General features: G+C 35.8%; 1 protein-coding gene across 5 annotated transcripts in view; it reads right to left on the bottom strand.

The window, feature by feature from the left end:
• Positions 1-229: 229 nt before the first annotated feature.
• The window catches only part of SNX16 (sorting nexin 16), a 35999-nt gene continuing 15676 nt past the window's right edge, over positions 230-20552 (bottom strand). For 4 of the 5 annotated variants that reach the window (XM_055546753.1, XM_055546754.1, XM_055546752.1 and 1 more), the window contains 5 exons: positions 15954-16102; positions 7019-7088; positions 2692-2828; positions 2041-2160; positions 230-1323 (listed from right to left, as the gene is read on the bottom strand). In XM_055546753.1, the coding sequence (XP_055402728.1) occupies positions 1230-1323; positions 2041-2160; positions 2692-2828; positions 7019-7088; positions 15954-16102 (570 nt within the window). In that variant the 3' untranslated portion in view covers positions 230-1229. The remainder of the gene's footprint in view (positions 1324-2040; positions 2161-2691; positions 2829-7018; positions 7089-15953; positions 16103-20552) is intronic. The other variant, XM_055546756.1, reaches the window with a different exon arrangement.

Here is a 20552-nt window from a genome sequence, read left to right as displayed (position 1 = left end):
TATTAAGAGCAATATGCAAAACAGTAGAAATAAAAAATAAAATGAGTAACTTCATACTATAAAACGAAACAAGGCACTTTTGACAACTATATGCAAAGCTGAAATAAATATCTTTTTCGTAAAGCAGACTCACAGGACTCTAGGAGACTTTTGTAAAAGGTGAAATAGTGAAGGCAGTATATAATTCTTTTTCCTAACTCCACTTACTAAAGAAATTCACCCATTAAACTTGGCACAAAGGAGTTTAATTATCATAAAGTGCATCACTTAGCTAAATATATTAAGAAGAAAATCAGCATCAAGACATTATAGCAACATGTTTACATATACAGAAATAAAAACGCAATGCCAGGAGCTGACATAGGAACTCTGCAGGATATATGGCTTTTTGTCTCTTATTTTTTTGTATGACTGCCTATTTGCTTAGAATCTGTATTTTCAAAAGAGTATGCCCTGATTAGCTAAAAGAGGTAGTATTCTGAAAAAGGCAAACCCATTGATTCTATAGGTAGAGATTTAAGATAAAGATTACATGGAAAATAAATAAGTGTAACATATAATACATTGGTACACTTATTATAGTATTTGGATATTAATGGATTTGCTTTTCAAATCAAAGCTACTTTATCACTTTAGCTACGTTATTACAGCTCTTTCAGAGTTTTGCTTTGGTACTAGAAAGTTTTCTTCTTGTAAATAGTAACATTCCAAATAAGCAACTTTCATTTAGAGATAATAAACACATCAATATTTAAACTCATCTTTGCCACTCATTTAAACCATTAATAAAAATATATCAGGTCAGAGACATAAGGAAGTATATATTCAACAGACAGCAACATGCAATTTATGTCCACTGAACTAATACAACTGGTGATTTAAACACATACACACACAGTGTGCTCACCCATGTTAGTCTGGATCAATATATTGGCAAAATACCAAAATAATTTATGTACAGTATTTAAGGATGTGGGCCTTGATGACAGAACTCTTAACTAGATTGTTTTTAGTGTATTAAATACAAAGTTTGTCTAAAAGACAATTTAAAGCAACAGTGAATATATTTCCTACACCAATAACTTAAATTTTCCTTTATGTAAACTTTAGACATGTGCAATCTGGCTGTTTAATGTAGATGCTTCAGTCTCTTTTTTTCTTTTTAAATATTTGTCACTCTATTCTAAATTCCGAGGAACGTAAAAATGGAAGGGACCGCTGGAGCTGCGTTAGTCTTCTGCATTATACGCCACTTCTGCTACTTCTATGTCTGATACGGAATTTTTAGGTTCATTAAAACTTGAGTATTGCTTATTATCAGCCCTGCAAAAAAAGAGAAACACAATGAAGAGACCAGATGCACACTTCTTCACTTATTACCTTATAATTTTTTTTACCTCCTGTAAAGAATATTAAATGGAAAAATACTCAATAAAAAAGAATATCTAAATATTCAATCAGAAATTTAATAAAGTTATCATTGCCAGATAACACCTTTGGGGATGTATTTTTAACTCTTTCAGCTTTCTGACCTATTATTTTTCAATAAAAATCTAGTTTGTAATGACCTTTACCAACATAAAATTTGTTCTCATGGTTATAAGCTTAACGACTATCACTGAAGTATTAATGATGACCTTGGATTTACATGCAATAAAAATTCTGTGTTCAAATATACTATTCATGATTCCTATTATGTAGACAAGCTGGATGCTATCACAGTGCCCCACTTTTTGCACGGAAAAGCCTGACACTGAGAGAGATTAAAGTGACTTGTCAAGGTTACAAAATCAATGAATTAATCGAGTCACACCCCTGTTAATTCAGACATATCTTCAAAATAAGTGTAATAAATTGTATAGCCTGGATGCCAAAGGTTCACTTTTAGGGGCAGCCTAGAACATGTAGAGTCTCCCTGTGTTTGCTCATCAGATTCATGATACAGTGATACTGAATTCATAAAAAAAGACCCCATAGAGCATGACTATTTCCCACCAATTACTCAGATGATTAGGCTACAGTAAACCAAACGTTATATACCTAGATTCTTCATCCAGGACACCCTGATCAACCTCAAGCGCAGAGGGCTCCACCTTCAGGGTCTGTCTGCCTTCTGTTCCTGACGTGAGCAGTGATTCTTCAGGTTTCAGAGATAATGTCCTAGAGGTAAAGTACAGTGAAAAGTTGTTTTTTATGAATAAAATAGGTATATATTTATTGTTGTCGATGCATGTAGCTTTAGCAGCTTTTAGCTGCTCTAAGTGGAGTCATATACTTAATAAACTGTTGACTCTAAGTGTCAACAGTGAAATCAGTACTTATGATTAATTTAAAATGATTTTAACATCAATTTGATATATGCTGACAAGAGGGCAAATTAGAAGTTTCAATATGTGAAAAGTTGGTATAAATGACTAGAAACAAACATATCATTTAAATAGGTTAAAATAGATAATGTTTGCCTTGGTGAACAGCTACAGCCTTATTTTCCCGGTATTTCCTATCCTTCAAATTTTCAGCCTTCTAAATAAATAATCAGACAACAGTTTTCCCCATCTATGAGGATGTACACCATGAGCCTAAGACTTCTGGAGTCAGAAATTTCCTAAATTATATTAATGGACAAAAGGTATTTAGTCCAGAGTACTGAGCTGAACTTGTTGGACTGAAAATGCAGTCCACAGCACATACCTGATTCTGTTTTCTAGAGTGTCTATAAGAAGTTGCTTCTCACTGAGCAGTTTCTTCAGTGATTCCAACTCTTTTTGTTTTTCAAGTAGTTCTTTTTGAAAACGGTAGTTTGTCTCTTCTAAAGTTTCACAGAAAGCCTTAAAAACAAACAGCAAATAAAAACCACATGCAGAAAGAGAATAACATGAACTACTTATGCAGTACCCTTCTGAAGAGTGTAACTGAAGAGTTCAAGAACTCAGATAATCAAAATAATATGGATACAACCCAGGTGCTTTGTTCTCCACTCTCATCTTTTTAGGTCTCTGCTACCTTAGCTCTCACTTACTGGGGAAATCATAAATAAATACAAGTCCCTTTTCCTGAGAATTATTAAATAGTAAGTCAGGGTGCCAGAAATGAATATGTGATATGTCTCCAGTGTACAACTTGGAAAAAATTACCAATAACCACTGTTTTAGTTTCTATTCTACTCAGTCTGCTTTTGCCCACTCTGAGATAATTATACTTAAAAAACAAAATGGAAACAAACTGTGGTTATTGATTCCATTTGTGTTAGCTCAGAAGACATATCCGATAATCAGAATTTCCATCATAGTACCTTCAATATTATTTCCCCTTACTTCTCCTTTCACTATATTCATGCAAGGACATTTTATCCTTTATACGAGGAAGCTAAAGTACTGAAATAAAAATTAAAATCATACTGACAGAATGATGTCATGAAAAAAATCTGGGTCACTTATGCACTGAAGTTTTCAGTATTGCTGATCAATTCTTTGAATGATCTCTTGTTATCTACCATTCCGTCTCCTGTGTGACTGTTTGAATTCTTCATTCCTGCAAACTTCCTACAGTATGTTACTCCTGGTTATCCCAAGCCCAGCAGATGATCTTTATGCCCATCCCAGAAAAAAAATGCTACCCTCCCAGAATCCTTTGGATGAAATTTTTTATCATCCAAATTTACCTCCTCCCTCCCATCCCTACTTATGGCCAAATTCACTAAGAGTCTTACTCTCTTTTCTATACTAACTGTGCCAAGGCAAATGCTAATAATAACTTCTAATTGTCAAATCCAAAATGCTGGTTTTCTCAACTACACAGCATGTAGTTAAAAAGTAAAAAAAATATACTTAAAAAGTAAAAAAAAAAAAAAAAAAAAGGCATCTGTGAAACTCTGTAGTTCCCCTAACTTTACAGTGAGATTTCTACTCGTTCTTTGCATGTGGGCATTCACAGTTTTGGCCTTGATGATATATTCTCTTGCTCTATATGACATCCTTGGGCAATTACTGTTACCACTTCAACTATAACGTATACTATTTGCTATCAATTTTTTTTTTTTCCCTGATAATCTCCAGCCCAGACCTTTCCTGAGTACACAGTTGTCATTCATATGCCTATTGGTCCTCTTCAACTGGATGGACCAACAGTAGGTTAGAATCCAAGGGAACATCTGCTCTACCTCCTAATCCCTCACCACCAACTCCACCAGGCAGGCCTTAGGCCACGGCATTTCACTGCTTTGTATGACCCAGGTAGCCCAGTCTTTTCCACTCCCCTCTTCTCCTCCTCCCCTGCTGTCTCATTAACATCTCGTATGTGTTTGTCATTTACTCATTTCCACTGTGCAGCACTGGCAGCATAAGGATAATTAATGAGGTCAATGAAAGAAGACCGTCCAGAAGTGAGCCCTGTTCTTTCACATTCACTTGACTTTTGATAAAGGTGCCAACATAACTCAACACAGGGCACTGACAAGTAAATATTTATAGAAACTCAAGATCATTATTTCACACCTTATACAAAATTAGCTCTGGATGGATGTAAGAGTTAAAACTATAAAGCTTCTAGAAAAAAAATAGGAGAAAATACTTGTGGTCATATGTTAGGCAGAGTTCTTGTGATACAATACCAAAAGCATAAGCGAAAATAGAAAAGTGATGAAATGAATATCTTAATAATTAAAAACATTAGTACTTTAAAATATACCATTAAGAAGATAAAAAGACACATACAGACTATGAGAAAATATATGCAAAATGTATTTGATAAAGGACTTGTATCTAAAGAATTCTTACAACTCAGTAAGACAAACAATCCAACTAAAAAAATAAGCAAAAAGCTTCATCAAGGAAATCATACAAATGGCATAAAAAGCACATGAAAAAGCAATTAACATGAAAACCATTACAGAAATAAAATTCAAAGTTTAATGAAATACCATGACATATCTACAAGAAAGGCTATAATCCAAAAGACAGATAACATCTAATGCCTGTGAGAATCTGGAGAAACTGGAACTCTCACACACGACAAGTGGGAATGTAAAATGGTATAGCCACTTGAGAATATTCTGCTTCTTAAAGTTAACATAAATGTTTGGTTACATGGCAAACATAATTTGTCATATAACCAGACATCCTACTCTCAGGAACCAACCTAAGAGAAAAGAAGACATCTGTCCACATTAAGTCTTATTTGAAATTGTTCATAGCTGCATTATTCGTAATAGTACAAATTTGGAAATAATCCAAATATCCCTCAGCTGGTGACTGGATAAGCAAAATGTGGTTTATGTATACAATGAAAAACCTTTCAATAATAGAAAGTAATGAAACACTGAGAGACTGTAACACGGATGGGCTTCCCTGGTGGCACTTCCCAGTGGTAAAGAATCTGCCTGCCAGTGCAGGAGATACAAGAGACCTGGGTTCAATCCCTGGGTTGGGAAGATCCCTGGAGTAGAAAATGGCAACCCACTCCAGTATTTCTGCCTGAAAAATTTCACGGACAGAGGAGCCTGGGGGGGCTACAGTCCATGGGGTCACAAAGAGTCTGACATGACTGAGCACATTATTAGCACGCATAACATGGATGATGCTCAGAAACATTATGTTAAATTAAAAAAAAAAACATGCAAAGATTTTATACAAAATTTTTGCATCTTTTTTTTATATGCTATGCATATTGTACATATGGTATTATGTATTTATATAGACACATATACATTTACATGCATGTGAGCTGGTGATGGACAGGGAAGCCTGGTGTGCTGCAGTCCATGGGGTCGCAGAGTTGGACATGACTGAGTGACTGAACTGAACTGATATATATTTATATTCACACGTGTGTGCTAAGTTGCTTTGCTGTCGCTGCTGCTAAGTCGCTTCAGTCGTGTCCGACTCTGTGCGACCAGTAGTGTCCAGTTCTTTGCAACCCTGTGGACTGTGGCTGCCAGGCTCCTCTGTCCATGGGATTCTCCAAGCAAGAATACTGGAATGGGTTGCTATGCCCTCCTCCAGGGGATCTTCCCCATTCAGGGATCGAACCTGTGTCTCCTGCATTGCAAGCAGATTCTTTCCTGCTGAGCCACTGGGGAAGCACTATATACACACAATATGACTCTATCTATATGAAATAACCAGAAAAGATATTCGCAGACACTGACAGCAGAACAGTAGTCATCTGAGGCTGGCACTGAGGAATGACTGCAAAATGGCTTGTAGAATTTTTTTTGAGGTCGTGGAAATTTCTAAAACTGGAGTATGTTAATGAAGGCACAGCTCTAAAGATTTACTAAGTTATTAAATTGTACATTTACAATGAAATAGCAAATAACAAATTTTATGGATGAAAATTTTACTTCAATAAAGCTGTTTTTAAAAAAAGCTATGGCATGCTTCTAACACAAAAAACTGACTCAGTTTAACTGAAAACATTAACAATTAAATCTGTTCCACTTAAAAATCATTAAACATTTAGGGAAAAACTTGCATAAAATCCTAGCTAATCTATTATTACCAAATCTGTGAATCTAGCCAATTTCTTCAAGAAATAGGCCACTCTAAACGTCAATTAGCGTAATTCGAGTAGCATCAAGCTTGAGCTGAACTGATAACAAGATAGTAACTTCAACTTCTGGAGATTGGATTTTTAAATTTGATTTTAAATGTAGTTTCCTTACTTTGATACTTGGATGGAAGAAAATTCAACATACACATATTGCTTTTGAATGTAAAATAAATTTCCAAGTAGTTTTCTTTTTGTTTTCTGAAATGGTAACAACACAGAGAATAAATGTAGGATTTAATTTTAGAGCTTCACTGACTATGTGATATGTACGAAATTTTACTTTTTTACTGAATTAGGTCCATGTACTTCAATGAAAGAAAGCTTTGACTCAAACATTAAAAGCTTTCTGTGCAAAACTACCAGTCTGAAATTATAATTTTGCTGTTTGCTATTCCATTCAAGAAACAATGAAGTTATTGTATGGTATTATTCGTTCCTCTTTTCATGTGATATATAATACAGCACTTACCCTGCTTTCTTCTAAGCTATCAAATGGACCTGGTGGATCATCCAGACAAAGAAAGTCTCTCACTGCAAGGCTTTCATAGGGAAAAAAAAAAAAAAAAAAAAAGCTGGGGTACAAATACGTTTACAAAAGACAGCAGAAAGCAAAAGGTATTCCGAAGCTATGTGTTTTAAGTAAGTTGGTTCTTTTGATAAGCAAGAAAATAAGCAAGATGGCTTATGTGTTTTCACACAGGTAACAAAATACAAATATAAAATCTATAGAAGATACAAAGATTTTAGGTTATTTCTAAGATCCTATGAACATAAACAGACATTCTGAATTTGTTACATAGTTTATATGACATAAAACATAAATCTGAATAACAGTACAAGAGAGCAACTTAAATGGTGAACAGGCATAGCATTCAGAGAAATGTTTATTTGAACTAGTCTAAAAAAGCCATTATCTTGTTATGAAGAAATACAATTTCTAATTTATACATCATTGTTTCCTCTTTAGGAGATGATTCTAAAGTAATTACAAATTAAAGGTTTTTCTTGCAATTATGTTTATTATATTAATTTACTTAAGTATTTTCTCTAGAGAGTTCAAGAGAAAGAATTCTGACCATACCATTTATGAATTACCAAAAATTTCAAAATAATGAAATGATAGTTATATTTATACTTTTCAATGATCAGAAACAGGTTAAGAAGGTAAAAACTGAACTTGTTATATGACATTCCTCTTTCTAAAAAGTAATTTAGGATTTAGAGACAGCTCTATGTGTGTGTTAAAAATTCGGATACTCAAAAAGTATGACTGGGCTTCCTCACTGGCTCAGCAATAAAGAACTCAGCTGCAATACAGGAGATGGTCAGGAAGATCCCCTGGAGAAGGAAATGACAATCCACTCCAGTATTCTTGCCTGGGAAATCCCCTGGACAGAGGAGCCTGGTGGGCTACAGTCCATGGGGTTGCAAACAGCTGGACACGACTTAGCGACTAAACAACAGGAGTTCTACTCAAATGAAGTCCAATGGATTCTCTAATTTTTTTTTCCCACTATAATTCTAAGGTTATATTCTATGTCCCACTTTGTTTAATCTGTGGCGTAAGAATGAAATTTAAAACTGGCATCACAACTGTAATTTACAAAACACTTCAGGGGTTCAATACATTTCTTCTGTTTCAATAGGACTCACTTGATGGAGGAAGAAAGTTAATACTCTCAAGCTTTTTTGCTTATCCAAGAAAAGGGGCAGTTAAGAATGTCTGACAGAGAGTAGTGTTTGAGAAAACAATTGCTTTATCAAAAACTCTGATATGTTTTTCCTGTCTAGAAAATCAAGCTCTTAGCCCTTCTTGAGAATCACTGACTAGAGAATTTTACTTAGATTTGATAAACATTTGATTGCCTATATGTGCCATGGCCTGCTCAGTGATTTCTTATACATTATCAATGTATAATTTATAAACAAATCAAGTAAATTCAAATAAAGTATAAGTACCAAAGAGTCTATATTATTAAATGACCTATGGATTAAATAAAAGTTAATTCTTTTAAACAGGTTTTATTTACTTGTTCACTGATAAGTTCAATATAACCCCTAATCTCTCTTCTGTATTCAATGCTTAATACTTTTCATTTGACCATGATAATAAAGGTAATATCAGGATAGGAGAGAAATCTATCTAAGACAAAATCCAATAATCTGGAATTCAAAGGTAAGAAAAGACCACCTTTCTGCTCTCTTTAGTACCCAGAGTTAACTTTTTAGAGTGGTTGGGAAATCCCTATTTTAAAATTGTGATCAATTGTTGACTTAATGTGCCCTACGATAAGGAAACCAGAGATGGTATCCCTCAGCATTATTTTTATCAGAGCAAATTTGTCCTGTAACTTAGACTCTTCCTTTGAGTCTCCTGAAAAAGTTTCCTTTAGAAGAGTTTCACTGTAATTTTCAAATTTCTTAAAAAACTATTTCACTCAGTGAATCTTCACCTTGTATTTCATAATGTATCTTTTTTCTTTCACGGGTATGTATTTGTTTACATCCCAGTTTTCTAACTCTTTATCTCAAAATTTATATTAAAAAAAGCTAAAACTAATGCCTACAATTCATTAAAAGGTCAATAAAGAGCTAAGTAAAAAATGTACTAAAATACTAGATACTAATTGTCAAAACCAAATTAAGCACAAAAAGTCACTGCATGAAAAAATTAATGAGGGATTTCAGATAGAAATGTTTTATCAGTTACTACTTCTCTTCAGTATTCTCAACTAGTAAAAAGAAAATAACAAAATTTGACATTGACTGTAGCCCTGAGGACAGGGACTCTCAAGGCTGGTGGTGGTGAGGGCTGCCGTGCAGGAGCTGGGCTGGTGGGTGGTGGGGCTGAAGGGCTCACGCTTCTGTTCCTGTGGCGGATGTGTGGGCCTGGTTTACACCTTGATTATGTCTCACCTGGTTACTTTCAGCTCATTTGTGTCCCGACCTACAGTTTTATTCCTTCTAACATGAAATGCTTCCAGAACAAATGTTTTATGTCAAACCCACCTTGAAACCCATCTGTGCGTCCTCTAACAAGAGCGAACAAAGCTGAGGTCTTGGTGTTGGCATAAAGTACCTGCGCACATTCAAACTTTAACTGCCTTCCTTATTTGACACTTCAGAAATGGTGTCGTCTCACGCCTGCCGCTATTATCCTGGCCCACCCTCTCCTCCACACGCTACCAGGCCCAGTGCTCTTACATGCATTACGACACCACCTTGAAGACATCCCTTTCACAGGACTTCCACACGGTCTTATTAGCATTATCTGTTTAACCAAGCAGTCTTCTGCTTCACCAAAAAGTAGATGACAAGTTTCAGGACTGTACAGAATCTGAACCAATTAATTAGCACAGCACAGAGTTAGTGTTCAAAAATAATGAATTTATTTGTAAGAGCCATGCAATTAGGAAAAAAAAAAAGGAATGAAACTCTTAAGAGCATCAGAACAAACTTCTATCCACTGTTGTAGATAAATAATACAGCAGAACTCTCAAATTTGAGATGGATTTTAGTTTTCAACAGATATTCCTACTTTCATGTGAAATTAAGCTTAGACAGCAAAATGTAAGACCAAAAGTCTTAAAAGAAGGTTAGAATTTGGTTGCTTCTGATGGTATGACTTCAAGATTTATAAAGAAGCACAACAAAAAGAGTAAGAAACTTAGAGCTAAAAGGGGATATTTTCAGAGAACATTTAGTCTAATTACTTCATTTTCTAATTGGAGACATTGATTAAAATCAGTTAAGTAATTGCTTAAAATTATTTCACTACCAAGCTCAGGAAACGGAATTTTGTGTAAGATCTTTGAGACCCAATTAGGTAAGAGTTTACATGTATCTGAATACAACATATTTAGCTTTAATGCATTAAAAGGAAAATTGTCCATAATTAAATGTCTACCAAACTAATATTTTGTGTAAAAATCACCCAACCAACCTTAGCAATGTGTTCATTCTCATGAGCTGGCATTATATAAGCTATTGCTTATATATAAGTTATTGCTTATATAACTGAATTCCTTCATTTTATAAAAATACTAAGGTTAACTCAACCTCTCGTGACAGTCTCTTTATATATAAAAACTTAGACACATGAGAAGATATGAAAATGTATAAAAAAGTTACTTTAGATATTCTTCCTCAAAAATTATAATTTATTGACTTTTACAACTAGAAGAGACACCTAAGAAGTCATTAATTCAATATATCCCATGTAATAATTCCCTCTTTAATACCACTGGTAGTTACCTAGCCTAGTCTCTTCTAATACTTCAGGTAAACTCACTTACTCAAAAGGCAGAACACATTTCTATACCAGACAGCTTGAAAGGACATGTAACTTTTTTATCTGAGTTTACTGGGGGCTTCCTCTAACTTCTCATTTATTCTGAGTTTTACATGTTAGTCTTGCTATTCAAAATGAGGTCCTAGGCCAGCGGCATCGGCATCACTGGGAAACCGGTTAGAAACGCTGCATCTCCACTTCAGACCTTGCTAATTCAGAATCTGTGTTTGAACATGATGTGCCTGACAGTGGAGAAGCCTGGCTTTAGAGCTAACTATCATTTGATTAATTCTTTTCTGAATGTTTATTTATTTACTCATTTTTGTCCGTGATTGGTCTTCCCTGCTGCGTGGTATTTAGCTGTGGAGAGTAGTGGCTACTCTGGGTGCGGGGGTCTCTCTTGTGGAGCACTGGCTCTGGGGCAGGTGGGCTTCAGCAGTCGCAGCTCCCAGGCTCCAGGGCACAGGCTCACTAGCTGTGGTGCCTGGACTCAGTCGCCCGAGGCGTGTGGGATCTTCCCGGATCAGGAATTGAACCTGTGTCTCCTGCACTGGCAGGAGGATTCTTTACCACTGAGCCACCAGGGAAGTCCTCATTTGATTAATTCTTTTCCCCATCACAAGACTTTCAAACACCTGAATATAGTTACCATGTCTCTCCAAGTAAGTTTTCTTTTCAAAAGGTAAAGATTCTCATTTCTTTCAATTGATTCCTCATGTAAAATGTTTGGATAGTTATTTGTTTTAAATAATGAGCTTCCGTTAATTCAGATATACCTGGACTTTTTTCTTTTAAAATAGATGTAGAGTTTAAAACACTGAATTCTGGCACTGAACCTCTTATAGATGAATGGTAATATAAGGAAAATATATATAATTTTAACCCTTGCATTTTAAAGCATTAAGAAGAAAAATATGGTAAATCAGGATATATGTGTAGTAATTCTGAAAACATGGAGTAGTAAGATATTTGCTGTGCTGATTAAATGATGTAATTATTTCAAAATAGCAGAAGCTAGGATAAAACAATAGCTATATTTTAACTATACAGCTATGAGAGACCTTCCCCCTCCATCCATCTTTACACATTTGACAAGCTAAGTTAGATGCTGTTTCGGGTACAGGACTGTGCCTGCTTGCTTCTGCATTTTGATGTAATATTCCTTTTCATTTGGAAAGTCCTTCTTTACTTTCTGTCAGTTCAAATATCAGTAATTTTTCAAAACCCAGCTTAAATACTACCATCTAGGAAGCCTCCTCTAACTCCTCCAGTTAAAATTTTTCTCTTTTCTTCCCCTTCTGAAAAAGGCAGATATCCAACTTTTAGTTTTATGGTGTGTGTTTTTTCTTCCTATTTAGTTTTCTTAAATAAAGGATTAGCATCTAATGAACCTTTGTGTAGCTGCAATACCTTATATACCATAAAAGACCTAAATAAACATTTATTGAACAAACAAAACCAAAGATTTTATCATGAAAATATTAACATTTTTGTTTTATTCTGTATTCTCTAAATGTACCTGAAAATATTATTCTCTTAAAACACTTAAACCAACAATTCTTAATACCCCTTGGATCTCAACTGCGTTGTGAGGTGCTAAGGAATCAAAAAGAAAAGTGAAAGAACTGCATAAAGAATTAATCTCAAACAATTATTTGGCCATATAAAGACAGTAACTTTCTGTGCTGCCATTCCAACTGTAACAGGATGCTAACAGGCGTACCAATAGGTAATGTAAACTAACTGACACTTTAAATAGTGATTCTTAAATATGCAATTTCATGTTTGTATAAAGAAGAGTTGGGATTCTGTCTTTTCCCTCTTCCTCCCTTAGAAGAAATTCCTAGACGGACCTGTAATCTTAATCTATCATTCACGGTTTCAAACCCCACTCGCTACTTGCAGTGCTATTTGGTTCACTGCAAACAGGACTGATCTTCCCCTTCTCTGAATTCCTTTTACTTTTACCATCTGTATCATGTCAAGTAGAAGTTTATAATCTCCCTTATTTTGTTAGAAGAGAAGCCTAATGTCTTCAAAGGAATTAAGATTAGTAAATAGATCCTCAATTTCTGTTATACCCTTCTTAGTATGAAAAGGGACAAATTCTTAAGATATAGATTAATAACTCTTCCCTCTGCCAAGTCATGTTTTAAATACTAATTAAGAAACTGCTTAAAATGTGAAATAAAAAATGCTACTCATCACTCACGAAAAAGACAGTACCCTAGAACAAACATAAGGTTTCTAAACTTATCTTACTTCCATGGAGTTGCAAAGAGTTGGACATGAATTAGCGACTGAACAACAATAACAACACATACATTATTTAGAGTTCTACTTAAATTATCTTACCAAATTCCTTCAGTATCTCAGATATATGACCAAAATACATAGGCAAGTAAGCGTGAGGCACACTATAGGTTTTTGTGCAAGACTTTAGAACCTTTAATATTCTACGAATGTCAAAGGAAACCTTTCCCCAACTTACTTGACCAAGCAATCTTTCTTTTCCTGAAAACATCTATCTGTGAACTGAGCAAGACCACTATCACTGTTCTAAGGACAGTTTTAGAAACAGGATCTTGAATGTTTACTCTACAGAGATCTAGTACCAATAATTAAAAAAAGATACAGCTCAACTAAGATACACTTTTAATGTTTAAAAAAATCAATAAATCATGAGTTTTTCAAGTGGTTCATACTATATTTCATTAAATAAAGATGATGTAGTCATAGAATAAATTCAATTTTAATTTGCCATATTTTCAATACAAATATATAAAGATTTACTGAATAAGGAGTAAGAGAAAAGGGATAGGATTTGTTGATTTCTTAGAGATAAAAGTCTTTTATGGTATGGTATAAAATATATTTTCTTCAAGGTTTTCTCTATGATTTTAGAGTTTGTTTCCCTTTGGAGAGATATTAAAAAAAATACAGAAAAGTAGGGAGCATCCATCTGCCCACCACCTAGACAAGAACACACAATTGCTAAGTTTGATCATATTTGTTTCACCCTCTTTTTCTTATAAACAGTATAATAACAACTATCAACAGTTCTGCCACTCATTCAACAAGGACTTTTCAACATGGACTGTTGCATTATGCTAACAGGCCCTGCACACTGAATGGTGGGTCAAAGAGCCTCATGACCTACTCCTGTGTATGTACCTTTCAGACTGGTGGGAGAACACAATCAAATAATCACAGAAATAGTTACAAACTGAAAGGCTACTAAAGTAAAGTTCCAACCAGCCTTTTTCGACTGGGACTCCACATGAGGATTAAATCCTATTGCCAATGATATGAGTGACTATTTTCTCAGTTCTCTTAAGACTGGTGGTATATGGCTAGTATCATCCTAAAGAGAAGTTAGTTATATGCAACGGGAGTCTTAAGGCATTAGGAACTGAGTTTCAGAACCAGCAGAGAAGATACTACGAGAAAGACTTGACCTAATTTTTAGTGGTGGTGATGGATGAGGGGTTGGTCAGGAGACCAACCTAAGGAAGTGAAGTCTGTTTGAAGCCTGAAAGAGTCATCTAGGCTGGGGCTGGGGGAGCAAGGGCAGTAGTGTGAAATGCCTTTCTAGGAACAGCTTATTAAAAAAGGAACAGGCGACTGTGAAAAAGTACAAGACCAATTTGGTCTGATGTAGAGAACAGGGGCAGGGAGGAATAATGAAACATAAGGTTGGAAAGACAGACATGTATAGTCAGGGCCCAGAAAGGATGACTTAAATTGCCTTACAAAAGGTCACTGTGGCTCCAGTGGGCTACAGAAATAGGAGTGGATGAGGAAGACAGTGGTGGAAAGGAGTGATTTAAGTGAGAGGCAACCCTTTAGACTAGAGTGGCAATGGCAGGATGGAGAAAAGCTGACAGATTTGAGTCGTATTGTATAAAGACAGGGATGTGTCCAGATGACTGGGTTTTGGGTAGACAATGAGCTGAATATTGGAGGAAAGTGAGACAATGAGCTGTGACGTCTGTTCTAGGTTTGAGGTCACACTGAGACGTCTGAAGGAGACGGCAGGGAGGCAACCGCAGCAGTGAGTCTGGGAACGGAGGAGGGGTCCGGCCTGCAGTTACCTTATTAGAGGAAAGTGAGGAGGGTGGCAGAGGTCTCACGTAGTCACTGAGCTTAGTGCACATTGGGAAGCAAGGTGTGTTTGTATAGTACGAGTGTCTTGCAATGTGAGGTGATATAAATAAAAGAAACACTAAGGAAAAAGGGTGAAGAATGCTGAAGATCGTTCCAAAAGCAGGTCTCTACACAACATGCTATTGCTGCACTGTAACTGCTCTCTGCTGTTGTTTGGTCACGAAGTCGTGTCTGAGTCTTTTGCAACCCCATGGACTGCAGCCCGCCAGGCTCCTCTGTCCATAGATTCTCCAGGCAACAACACTGGAGTGGGTTGCCATTTCCTCCTCCAGGGGATCTTCCTGACCCAGGGATCCAACCCCTGTCTCATATACTGGCAGGTGGATTCTTTACCACCGAGGCACCTGGGAAGCTGTAAATGCTAATTTTTTTCAAAATGGTTCTAATTTATCTGATAATGTAAGTGCCAAGATTAGATACCCAGATGCAATCAGATCATATAGCAATTTTCTTGTAAATATATTCAGATACAAAAAATAAAGAAAGGATATTGATCCTTTCTTTCTCTAAAAGTTTCTGGTATTTTTACTTCACTCTCTGTATAAATTAACCTGATTTCAAGATTTTTGTATTACTTTGGAGAATTAAAAATATTGTCAAAATTATATAGTGTCATAGTTACCAAAAATCTACCAATATGTTAGCTACTGTTTTAAGTTATTACTAAAATACCAAAATCAAGTTTACAGCTCAGTGGATGGTTTGACTATATGGCACACAAAGTCTCACTTTGCTAGACTTTTTGGAAGTGTTAATATAAATCAAACACCAAATAAGTCCTTACTGAAAAAAAGCCAAGAAAATCACAGTTACTGCTTTTAGACAGGATAAGTAATTATACTCCTACCTTATATTTTTTGTGCTTGAATAAATATGGTCCTAGATTTATTCTCTAGTTTAAACCAGTTATTGGAATGCACAAACTCTTATTCAATTTGTTACATACCAGTTAGCAATGTCCTTGTGAGCTACTAAATTCTGAAGAAACGCTTGTAATCCTAATTGCCTATCTTCTAAAAAGTCCGCATTGTAATTATCTCTAAACCAGCGTTTTGGTGGAAGGGCTAATCGAAAGCCTGGAAACATCTCTTTTAACTGAAAAAGAAGAAAAAAGAAAATACAATGTTCAACTAAATCACTTGAATTCTACAAAATCTAACCTGTCGACTCTATGAAACTATTCATAAAACAAGCTTACAAAAAAAGATTTAAATTCAGATGCTTTTTACGCCTTGCCTGTTTTACTTTGATTTCTACCAGTTGTGTATGCACAGGAGTTACAGGTGCTCCTTGTCCCTGCTAACACTTGGTATTGTCCATCTTTTTAATGTTAGCCATCTTACTAGGTGTGTAGCAGTATTTCATTGCGGCTTTAATTTGCATACCTCTGTTGACAAATGGTGTTAAGTATCTTCTCATGTACTTGGATCTATTCAGATCTTCTGAACCCTCTGCTTTTCAAAAAACTGGGTACTTGTCTTTGAATTAAGTTGTCAGAGTTCTTTATATAGTCTAGCTACAAGGCCTTTGTCAGGTATATGTACGATGAACATATTCTCCCAAACTATGTTTTGACTTTTCATGTTATTCTTAACAGAGTACATTAAAAAATCTTTACTGTTTCCTAACTCATCCTTTTTTTTTTTTTCCTTTTCTGGTTTATGCTGTTTTACACACTATCTAAGAAACCTTTGCTCACTCCAGGGCTGTAAAAACTTTCTTCCATGTTTTTTCCTAGATGTTCATAGTTTCAACGTTTACATTTTGGCTTATAATCCATTTTGCATATTTGGCTTACATTTTACTTTCTTAGGGAGGCTTTTCCACCTTCTAAGCTGGGTGAGATGTCCCTTTATACACTCTGATTAACTGACTATATTAATATAACTGGATAACAAGGTACCTCAAAATTCAGTGGTGGAAAATAATCATTTATTAGGCTATGGACTCTGTGGGCTGGCAATTCCTAAAGGGCAGGGTGAGGATGGATTATTTCTTTCACAATGAGTTAGAACTTTAGCTGGACACCTGAGGTTGAGAAGCATCTGAAGTTCACTCCCACGTATTTATACGGGAATAGGCTGTTTGCTGCTGAGACCTTAGCTGGGGCTGTCAATCACAAGCCTGACATGGACTCTCCATGTATCGTGGACTTTCTCACCACACAGAGACTGGGTTTCAAAGAGGGAGCATCGCAAGAGAGAAAGCCAGGATGAAGCCGTATACTTCTTACGATCTAGCCTCATTCACACAGCGTCAGTTCCACTGTCCTCTTTAGTTAGATCAGGCATAAGCTCAGCCATGTTCGAGATGGAGAGGAAACAAGATCCTACCCCTTGATGGTAAGTGGGAAGGTTCTGGGAGAGCATGTGGGGCTGAGAGTGCTGCTGCAGACATTTTTGGAAAACACAAGCCGCCACACATTGTCAAATCCTTCACTTATTTCTCGAATGATATTTATCATGAGGCAAATTAAGTAATGTTTACTTAATTTTGGACTCTCATTCTAAATGTTGGCTGCATACTGGAATCACCCAAGGAACTTTTGAGTAGGAACTCACAGAGATTCTGAGAGGGCTCCACTGTAGAACAGCTCCCTTTTGTCTGAAGATGATTAATCAGGATTTATATTAATGACTGTATCCTACCTCTGACATATTTGGATTTTAAGTGGTTGGGATACGGCCTGGGCATTGTAATTTAAAAAGCTTTCCAGGGAAGTGCAAAGTACAGCTAAGACTGAGAACCATTTTACACACAGTTGCACCCCCCAATGCCTAACATAATGCCTGCTACATTACAAGTAGTCAACAATCTATGTTCAATAAATGGATGAATGAAATGGAACCACGTACATTCACATTTCTCTACTTAAATACAAGACAAAACATTACAATGTAAGAAAAAAGACTTAGCAAAGGAGAAAAATTCACAGGGTAAAAAGCTAAATAAAAATATAAAACATTCTGTCAACATTTCTATACTAAAAATTCTGATTTGATTTCAAGATGTAAATATTTTTGGCCTTGGAGTCTGATTTTTTACTGTTTGAAAGTAATAAAAGCTATAAGGATGAAATAAAAAGTCTTTTTTAAAAAAATTAATTTTAAGCTTTAAAATTTAAACATAACATATGTCCACATGCATGGTTAGATTTTTTTTCCCCTTAAAAAATAATCCTCAGAAAAGAGTGAGTTGTTCCATAATTAGGCCTTCACAAAGTGTTTATAAGTGCTTATTCAATAACTTTATTTTGAACAAAGTACAATTTGGGAACTATACATTAGCTTGAAATAACCAATAAATGGTAGCTTTTATATTTCATTAAACTTTAATAGATTTCCTGTGAAATGACATCAAAATAGGCATTTGATATTTCTATAAAAAAGCCTTTAAAAAAAGGACACACATGCTGTGGGATTAAGATGCAGAACTGAGCACATTCATCTAATTCTTTCTTTCTGAGTTCTGCTAATATTATAGTAAAGAGGAAAAACACTTAAAACAACATATTGGAAACTAAAAAGCACTGAGGAGAGCAGCAATGACTCAAGAGAGCCAAGAAACCTGAGGTGTAGAAACACTTACTCCAAGTTTGTAGTTACCGAGACCTCAAACTGCTCACAAACTGGCAGCACAAGGCAGGAGACTGGAAAGCACCTCTGGAGGCTGATCAACTCAACAGGAATGACTCTAAGATCCTGAAATCACAAGTTCTCCAGCAAAAGCCCACCTTTCCCACTATACAGTGAATCTTGAAGTCAACACAAGACTCTACCATGAAGTAAGAGATTCCAATCAGTTATTAGTACCCAACTTTTAATCATGAGCAAACAACCAAGAATTACTACACACTAGTACTAACATGGAAGACAAAGACAAATATCACAAGGAGAAAAACAAAGACAACACAAAGAGGAAAAAGTATGAATAAAAATACAATCACTGATGCAGTCAATGGATTAAGATACTACATTAAGAAATAAGAATAAGATGACCAAAAGAGAGGACATTCAGAGAAAAGATGGTCTTAGAAAGAGAAAGGAAAATTGCCTTCAAAATAGCAACAACAACAAAAAATAGTAAATGGGGAGGAAAAGATCCAGAATCATATAGAATCAGCCCAAAGGTCTGTTTTACAAGGTGACAGACAGAACATAGAAGGGAGGAATTCATTAATAAAGCAATTCAAAAACACTTCTTTGAACTGAAAGACATGGACTGCCCACAGAGTGTCTAAGTTAATACTAGAAAAGAACCTACAAAAAGTCATCATGTGTCCCCTTCCTCTTGAACCTCCCTCCTCCCTCCCTCCCCAACCCACCCTACAGGTTGTTAGAGAGCCCTGGTTTGAGTACCCTGAGTCATACAGCAAGTTCCCATTGGCTGCTCATGTTGATGGTTAGCAGAAACCAACACAATTCTGTAAAGAAATTTTTCTTCAATTAAAAAATAAATTTAGAAGGTGGCAAAAAAAAAGTTACTGTGAAATTTCAGATTAATTACACAGAGAAGATTCAAAAGACTTCTAAAGAAGAAAAAAACAGGTGACATGCAAGTGATAAGGAGCAAGAACAGCTTTGGACTTCTCAAGGGCAATACGCAACACCAAGAACAAGATAAAACAGCTTAATGTCTTCAAAATTCTGAAAGAACATTTTCCAACTTAGAATTCTATACCCAGCCCACGTTTCAACCAAGTGTGAAAATGGAGTGAGCATTTTAGACGTGTGGGGTCTGAAGGACACCACTTCCCATGTGGTCTTCGTCAAAAAGCCACTGAAGGGTTAGTTCTGCCACGAGGAGACCGTGATCCAAGAAAGAAGACACAACACAAAGGAAACAAAACCCAACAACGGAAAAAGTGAACAAACCCTAGAAAGATAGTGAAAGGCAGCTTTGTAACCGCCTGATGTCAGTCAGTTTGGGGCAGTTCAGGACAGTGTGACCCAAGAGACAGACATGTTGAAGATTACCATGAATTTCTTTTTAATAGAAGGACTGAATGCTTGGTTGAGCTTAGCCCAGATTTTCATATGAGCTCTGCTTGTCTTGACAGTGGGCTGATAATGGTTCTGCTTCCTCTCTATGTTCTGCTGGGTGGAATCAATTGAGAATAATCATTTTACCTCAGAGAATTACTCAGCTTTAAACTACTTCTGCAAACTGGAAGTAGAAAATAGTGAGTTTTCTAGTAGAAAATAAAGAAAACCCCACTCTCACGGCCACATTTCTGCAAACTATTCATCACCAGTCTGCTCTACAACTCTGCCAGATGCCGCAACTCTGAGAACTGTGTTCCAGACCTTGCTCATGACTTTGCCCTCTAACTTTCTCAGAAGAGGCTCTTAAAAACTCCTAGAGAAGCTGAAGCCAGATTATAACCCAGTAAGTTAAAATAAGAGGAAGAAAAAATTTCTCTTTCTAAACAGTGTTATTTTAACTAAAATGATTTTCACATTGTCAACTGGCTATTTTTTTCTCACTGCTATAGAACAATGAAAAATGTAAACTCCTCAAAGTTAGAATCAGATCTGTATAGTTT

Source organism: Bubalus kerabau, chromosome 14 (genome assembly GCF_029407905.1).
Source record: "Bubalus kerabau isolate K-KA32 ecotype Philippines breed swamp buffalo chromosome 14, PCC_UOA_SB_1v2, whole genome shotgun sequence".
NCBI lineage: Eukaryota > Metazoa > Chordata > Mammalia > Artiodactyla > Bovidae > Bubalus > Bubalus kerabau.
Note: the sequence above shows the minus strand (reverse complement) of the source record. Positions and strands in the feature narration are given on the sequence as shown.